Here is an 8,080-nt window from a genome sequence, read left to right on the forward strand (position 1 = left end):
TTTCTAAAGCAAACTGGATACACATGAGTGCTTAATCCCCCCCAAACCCAAGTATATGCCTGTTTTTGAGAAATTACTATTTTTTTATCCACTGTCGAAAAGCAACCAGCCTCGGGTTGCAAGGCTGTGCATCACAAGGCGTTGTTGCAACACCGCAAGCGAGAGACGCAACGGCTGTGACTTAACGTCTCCTACAGAACCGGTGCGTTCCTGCCCTGCCTTGCTCGCTTCGTCCTCTGGCAATAAACCCAGCTGCTCTCTTTTCTCCGTCCCGAGAGGCAAAGCTTGAAAACGAGAGTTGCCACATCTCCGTGTCGGACCACGTGAGTCACAACACGGTGACTCAGAGGAACTGGAGCGAAGCAAAATGCGGCTGTTTCATAGCTCTGCGTGCAAAGGGCTCTCGGCACCCACCCCGTGAATGCTGAAGGGATGCTCACTCATGCTCCTCGCTGCTGCTTGGTTTATTTAAGTGATGAAATTAGCTCCGATTTTGATTTGTGTTTTCCCTTTTGGTCAACTAATTTTTTTACCACCGCGTGTCTGTTGCATAACTGGAAGCCCCAAAGCTTATGGCATTGGAACTGGAAAAAAACAGGCAAACCTCTCCGGTAAATGTTTGGAGCCTTCGAGTGAAATCCTGAAAATAGCAGTACAGGTTTCTCATGAAAGTACCTCTTGCCAAAGAAGTTGAGATCCTTCAATATTACTGGCTTAAATCCTCTCCAAGTCTCTTTCTTTGCCATAAAACATGCCAAAAAGATATGGCAGTGCCTATTTACAGCGGAGGGGCTCGGGTGCTGCGAAAGGCAAGTGAGGCAGCACGCCCTATTTACGTATTTCCCCGAGCGGAGCATCCTGGGGAGGCCGCTCCCTCGGACGTCCCTGGCATCTCTCACCAGCCTACAGCATTTTTGCACTCAAGTGTGGTCTGAATCCCTGTGACAAGTACTATACAAAGCTGAAGGATGCCAAAATCCAGGCCGGTGCCCCAGCAGAGAGGAGGCTGCCCCTCTTTTAAAGCCCAGTGTTGTAGATAAGCAGAGGTGAACTGCAGGAAGTTATACCAAAATTCATTAAAACCAAACTCAACAGATTTTTGCTTTTATTTCAGTATCAACTGCAATATCAGCTAAGCCATTTAGTTCAGCCACTGCCTTAGAAGTAGTTTCTACGTCTTTAATGACACCAGTTAAAGTCTGTGTCCCTTCATAACATGCTTTAATTTTTGGTCAGCCCTGAATTGGTCAGGCAGTTGGACTAGATGGTCGTTGTAGGTCCCTTCCAGCTGAAATTATTCTATTCTATTCTATTCTATTCTATTCTATTCTATTCTATTCTATTCTATTCTATTCTATTCTATTCTATTCTACTCTACTCTACTCTACTCTACTCTACTCTACTCTACTCTACTCTGCTCTATATCCTATCCTATCCTATCCTATTATAATTCTATTCTACCAGCAGCACGGTGCAGCAGTTCAGAATTTCAGCATGTGAACACGCCTTTTTCTTTTCTATTGCTTTAAGCCGTGAAGCCAGTTGAGCAAATAGGAGATGATTCACCCTCAACCTGCAGTAAAATTGTGCTTGTGGAATTTATAGCTGCCGCTAGCAGCTTTCCAGTGCCAGTCCTCTGCCGGCCTTGCTGCCTCGGGGGAAAATCAAAGCTTTTTTGGTTTTTTGTTTTCCTTGGCAGTCTCCAGAGAGAAACAGAAATGTTCAAAATTTTAAGAAAAATGTGTGTTTTATGGGCTTCAGTAAAGCTGGGGGGATGGAGCAAGAGATCAGCAGACAGCATCTCTTGCAAGACCCACATCTGCCAGTGACTCACGCTGGAGACTGGCACTGTCAGGGCAGGCAGATGAAAAACTTCTGCTGCGTGGAAACAGACCCACCCGAGACATAAAACACGAGAAGCCCGATTTTTATTCTGTTTTTCCCCCGTGTAGTGTTGTCACCACTTAATAAGGGAAATAAAAAGAGATTCTTGTGCTGCCAGAGACCTTCCAGGTTGCGGGGGGGCGGGCACGGGGATGCGCGGGAGCCCCGTGGGCGGCAGCTCCCGTGGTCCCCACCCCGTCCCCGCCCCGAGCAGGCGGGGTCCTGCTGCCGCGTCCGGGCCACCCGCGACTGCCGTGGGATCCCGACCCGGGAGCCGCTACACCGCAGGTGAGTGCATACATCCACCCACGGGGGTCCCGAGTGGGAGCAGGGAGAGGAGCAGCGGGGTTAAAGCGTGTATTGCCTTGCAAAGAAAGGGTTACGGGTGCGCTCCTCCCTTCGTGCGTGGGAGTGGGAGGTGAGACACGCGTGAGCTGGCAGGGCAGCTGTGCCAGGGGCTCTGCGGTTCCTAGCAGCAGCCGGCGCGCACAGGGAGCACTCGCTGGCTGCCGGGGATGTCTGGGGTAACTGGGGTGGCAAATATTAAGGAGCTATAAGGCTGTTTGCAGCCCACAGGGTGCCAGGGTGCCCTGCCAGTGCCCCCAAAACCACGCGGGGAGGTGGGAGTGAGCCTCAGTGTGTGGGAAGCTGGAGAGAGCCCAGAAAATCGCTGCAGAAATAGCGCTGAGGGGAAAAAAAACTTTCTATTTCTTTCCCAAAGCGTTTTTCCGCTTTGCCCTAATATAGGAAATCTTGGGGTGCTTTACAGAGCTCTGCCCTGGGATGTTCCCCGCAGCCGACCCCGCTCGGTGAGAGCCCAGAGAGCTGCCGGGGAGAGAGCCAGTGAGTTCAAGTCGGGCAACCCAAACGGTGTTGGAAACACGAGGTGCCCGAGCTGCTGCCGAAGGGCAGAGCTGCCGGGGCCGCCAGTGGCAGGACCCCCCGTCCCGCGCCTGCCACAGCCCGGCAGCGGGCAGCAGCCGTTTCCAGAGGGAGACGCGTCCAAGAGCTACGACACCGCAGTGACAGAGAGAGGACGGGGTGACCACCCAGGCCCTGGTGTCACCATTTGGTGGCAGAGACATAGTGTTTTTCCAAGGCTTTGGTTAGAAGCACCAAACCGGCCATCCCAGTCCCTACCGGGAGACGGGAGACTCCTGCCACGCCGTCCCACTGGGGCCGTGGCAATGAGAAATCCGTGCAGCAGAGCAAAATTGCTTCTCCTCGAGGTATTGCAGGGGGAAGGGGGGAGCAGTCGGGACCCCTCGCCGGAGCAGCGCACGCCATCGGCAGCCACGTATCTGCGGCTCGACCAAAGCCGACCCGGCTGGGTCCGGCCCCGGGGGGTCTGCAGGAGCTGTGTGCGCACCCTTGGCTGCGCCCTGCAAACAAACGGCAAATCCAAGGGTTTAAAAAAAACCCCAGAAGGCAAATAAAAGCTTTGCGAGATACCAGCTGTTCAAACAGTCTGAGCTTCTGGATACTGGATGAAAGACCGGCTTAAAAATCATGCGGGCTCAGGAGGATGAATGTTTTGCAGGGAAAGGGGTTATTTGTTGACAGTGAAAACTTGAGTTTTTTGTTAGTCCTAAGGCAGGCCAGCCAGATCGGCTGTGACCTTTGTGCATCCGAATGTTTCTTTCAAAGAAACATTTTCCGTCTCTGTTTTCAATTTGGAATTTTCCTTTTCTTCGCCCATTTATGCCTCTCCTTTTTTTTTCCCCCCCTGCCTTCTTTTATGAATGCTGCCTTTGACGGGAGGAATCCAGCTCAGGGCTGTGGCTGTCCCTGCGCGCGGGCAGGTATGCGTTTGGCCCTGCCGCAGCAGAGCGACTCGGGGTGGACTCATAAAACTTGTAAAGCAGCTTTTATCCGCTGGCCCGGAACGGCTGGTGGCACGTGTGTCCCTCCCACGGTGTCCTCTGGCTGGCGTGGGGTGAGCAGAGACGTGTGGGTTTGTGGGGGGGGGCGGAAGGGGACCTCCACCCGTGGGTGCGTGTCCCACGCGAACAGTGAGCACCCCCCAGCCAGGGCGGGGAAGTGGCCAAGACAAAAAGAGAAGCTCACAGCACTGCCCTTTTGGAGGTTTTTTTGCTTTATAAAATGTGTTTTGAGGCTGGAATAAATCTTCCTGACTTGTGAACACAGCAGACCCGGCACAGGCATTGTTTTGGGTGGATCAAGTGCAGAGGTTCACACTGATCCGTGGGTCTCGGAGGATGAGGGTGCTCGTGCGGTTCATGATACCGCGTGCGGTGCTTCCCGGTGAACAAACACCTGGTGAAAACTCGTCGAGAGGCTGGATGGAGCAGAGAGCTCTCGGGGCAGAGCAGCTCCAGGTCCCCGCAGTCCGGTCCCCCCTCTCCGCTTGACACCAGCAGTGATGGCCATTGTTCAATGTCAACGACGGCGTCAACATCAACCCGGTGGCAGCTGATTTCATCTGGAGGGGGTTTGGGCTGGATTCACCCCCGGAGTGGTTCAGGCTGCTCATGGTGTGATCCTCAATTCCTCCCGCAGGTATCAGGCAAGGGTTTGTTCTGCGGCGCCGGAGCTGCCTGGCAGGTATGCGACGAGGACTCAACCAATTTCCAGCCCATTGTTGCTGTAGACTGTTAACTTCTGGCACAAAGCTGTATTTTTTGGATGATGTGTGTTAAAAATGACTTAAGCATCTTTCGTCTTTTTGTTTTAGGAAAAATGTCAGACGGTTTCTCTGTAAGTATGGATTTTTTTAAAAAAACCTGGGGGCTGTGGTTGTTTAATTGCCTTGAAGTGGGGACCTTTGGCAGGGATGGGGACGTGTCTTTGCTAAATTGCATAACTCCCCAGATCCGCTCCAGTTTTGGAGTTAAAAAAAAAAAAAAATCCAGTAAACCAGCATTTACTGGTTTTCTGGAAACCTCAGCCCAAGCAGTCCCCTCACCACTGCTGGGTTGAGCTCTTGCCCTCGGCGCAGGCCGTAGGCTAGAAAAGTTGGATCGTGGAGGGCTCAACCTGGCCCCAGGATTAATGTCACCCACCTGACCCTCTTCCTCTCCCCTCTGTCCCCAGTTATCCGACGCCTTGCCCAGCAGCAACAATCCCACCCCCTGTGCCCCCCCACCCCAAGGCTGGCCCTCCTGGGGGAACCAGCCGGCTCCTGGGGGGTTCTCGGCATACCCCGGCCATCCGGGCACCTATCCTGGCTCACCAGCAGCACCGGGGACCTACCCTGGAGCACCAGGAGCATATCCTGGAGCACCAGCGCCATATCCAGGAGGACCAGCAGGACAGGGACCGTATCCGGGAGCACCTGGAGCATTCCCTGGAGCACCAGCGGGACCAGGGCTGTATCCTACCCCAGGACAACCGCCCAGCGGCCCTGGGTTTGGGCCCCCTCCTCCACAGGGGGCACCGGCTCCTCCCATGGTAACGGCTCCATCATATTATAAGGGTTTCAGTGTCTTCACTGCCTGGTCTTGCTTGGCCGCAGGAGGGATGCTGGGGGGTGGCGGGGGGGTCACTGTCTCACAGGGCTGTCCCGCTCGCTGTGTTCTCACAGTTACCCAGCCCGTGCCCGAGCATTCGGCTTTTGACATGCATTTTTACTAACACCAAATCCTCGTTGTTTTCCAGAAACTCCCCTTTGAGCTGTCCTTGCAGGCAGGACTCATCCCTCGGATGCTTATAACCATCACGGGGACCGTCAACCCCAACCCAGACAGGTATCAAGGGGTGTCCAGCACCCAGGGCGGGGGCGGTTCCATGGGGTGCTTCTGGACAGAGCAGGGGGGCTGGAATTTGCCTTCTGTTCCTGAATAACACCTGCCTGGTGTAAAATCAAATATTACATGAAATAAATGTGTGAATGCCCTGTCATTGCCTAATGGGGGCTGTGGGGTTTTTTTCTGCATGCTTGCTGCTACTTTTGGCAAGCGCTGTAACAGAGCCCAGGGCTTTTGTAGAAAAAAAGCAAATCCGTTATTGTCTTTGCAGGTTTTCACTGGATTTCAAGAAAGGGAATGACATTGCCTTCCATTTTAATCCCCGCTTTAAAGAAGACAACAGGAAAGTCATCGTCTGTAATTCCATGTTCCAGAATAACTGGGGAAAGGAGGAGAGGACAGCTCCTAGGTTTCCATTTGAAGCTGGAAAACCCTTCAAGGTAACAAAAAGCCAAATCCACGACTGCATGAGCATGTGCACGTGCCACCAGGCGGGACTCAGCTGGCAGCAGCCTTTAGCCAGCACCAGCCTGCTCAAGTCTGTGGCTTAAAACTTCTTCCTAGAACAAATTTGATGGTTATCTTCTGGCTGATTTGGGGTTTTTATTTCAGCTCCAGGTCCTTTGCGAGGTGGATCATTTCAAGGTAGCGGTCAACGACGCCCACTTGCTGCAGTACAGCTTCCGTGAGAAGCAGCTGAATGAGATCACCAGACTCTGCATTGCTGGGGACATCACCCTCACCAGTGTCATGCCAACCATGATATAACTACAGTGCAGTTATATTTGCATTTTAATGCAAACTTAGTGCTCTTAGTATGGCTGTTAACAGAAGTGCCTTCTTACATGAATACTTTGAGGTAATAAAACATACTTTCACAAGTAATACTCATTTTCAATAATATCTCAAAAGACACAATATCCTCCGGCAAGCTGAGTTCAAATGTGGATGTATTTGAATTCTTGCTGTAACTACAGAGAATTTCTTTGCCAAAGGATGATGACTAGGAGATGTTCGATTTGCATGGAGAGGAGTACTTGGGAAAAGCAGCCTGTAGCTTGCTGCCGCTGGTCCTGTGAACTAGGGCAGCAATCTTCAACCCCATCTTCTCTAAGTACCAGACAGCAGTCAGTACCTTGGTATTTTTAGCCTCAGTTGCTCTGCTAGGTAGAACAGTTATTCCTTTTTCACTAAGGGAATCAAAACAGTGCAGCAAAGGACTTTAAGCTCCCCCGTGCAGGGGAGGGGGAGGTGCATGGTCAGGCTGTGAATGGGTTGCACGTAATTCATGAGCCTCTGACCCTGACTAGAATGAGGTATTTCAGAGCTGGAAGAAGCAAAAAAATCTCTCTCCTGGATTATGGCTAGAAAAGTTACCCCCCTCCTTTTTTTTAAAGGCCTGTTCTGCCCATTTGGTGGCCCAAATCAGCATATCCTGAACACAGTTCTCTCCCAAGGAAGGCCCAATTAATACAAGTGTTACATACTCCGTGGAATGGGTCACGAGCCTTGTGCTTCTCTCCCCTCATCACTTCTGTGTGAGTCAAGACCAGTTTCAAGGGTGGGGAAGTTTATTGGCAACTTCACCTCATGAGTCAGGCTGGTAAAAAAAAAAAAAACAAACCAAACAAAAAACCCCTGGTACATTCCCTTCACTGAGTCATTCTCCTGGCCTTGTCTGCAAAACAAGAACAGCGCAATAGCCACTACTCAAGTTTTCAAGGATCTCTTTGACATGTCTCTCATTCCTTTATAACAGTCACTTCATTTATACTGGGAGATGCCAAGTTACGAGCAGCACAGTGTTGAAATTTCCAGCAGACGCGGTAGCCTAGACCAGCACACAGCTAACATTGGCTTAAGTGTATATGTCAGACATCAGAACTCCCTCGTCATCACTATTCATGGCGCAGTGTTGATGACTTAATAGAGCAGGAAAGTCATTAAGAGTTCTCTGTTTGAAACTATGCCTATAAATGGAGTTTAGTAATGAAGAAAGTGGATTCCAGCACAGTAACACCAAATGATGTTAGCTTCCTCTATTTATTTTGGTGTAATCAGTACACAAGCTTCCAGGTTAAAACTAAAGTCAGATGAGCTCCCCCAGCTGTAGTGGCAATGCTTTCTGCTGAGAGATTTGAATTAGCTTTGCTTGGTTTAAAATAAGGCTAGCGGAAGAATGTGTGTATTACACTAAGGTCACCATTACAAGAAGAAGCCCAGTCAGGTATTTGTTAAAAATACTACCACTCAAATATAGAGTATATATTACTGGCATGCTCCTTATGCATAAACATATTACAGTCCAGATAAAAGAATGCATAGGGAACAAGATGCGAGAAGAGGCTGAGGTTAACATGTCAGCTGTTCAGAGAAAGAGGTTAAGAGATTTTCACATGAAAAAACAAAGAACAGGGTTTGGCTTGAAGGTACTTAAGATATTCAACAGATAACTGTGTTCTTAAAGGAAAAAATAATCAATGCTTATT

At 50.6% G+C, this 8,080-nt stretch overlaps 1 protein-coding gene across 1 annotated transcript; it reads left to right on the top strand.

Moving 5' to 3' along the window:
• Window positions 1–4,584: 4,584 nt before the first annotated feature.
• Window positions 4,585–6,359, top strand: LGALS3 (galectin 3; the record flags this gene model as incomplete). Its single annotated transcript, XM_082000307.1, has 5 exons — window positions 4,585–4,602; window positions 4,939–5,295; window positions 5,503–5,591; window positions 5,863–6,031; window positions 6,204–6,359. The coding sequence occupies 5 exons, from the start codon at window positions 4,585–4,587 to the stop codon at window positions 6,357–6,359; spliced, it is 789 nt and encodes a 262-aa protein (XP_081856433.1).
• Window positions 6,360–8,080: the final 1,721 nt, after the last annotated feature.

The sequence above is a fragment of the Phaethon aethereus genome (genome assembly GCF_964289735.1).
Source record: "Phaethon aethereus genome assembly, chromosome: 5".
Lineage (NCBI taxonomy): Eukaryota > Metazoa > Chordata > Aves > Phaethontiformes > Phaethontidae > Phaethon > Phaethon aethereus.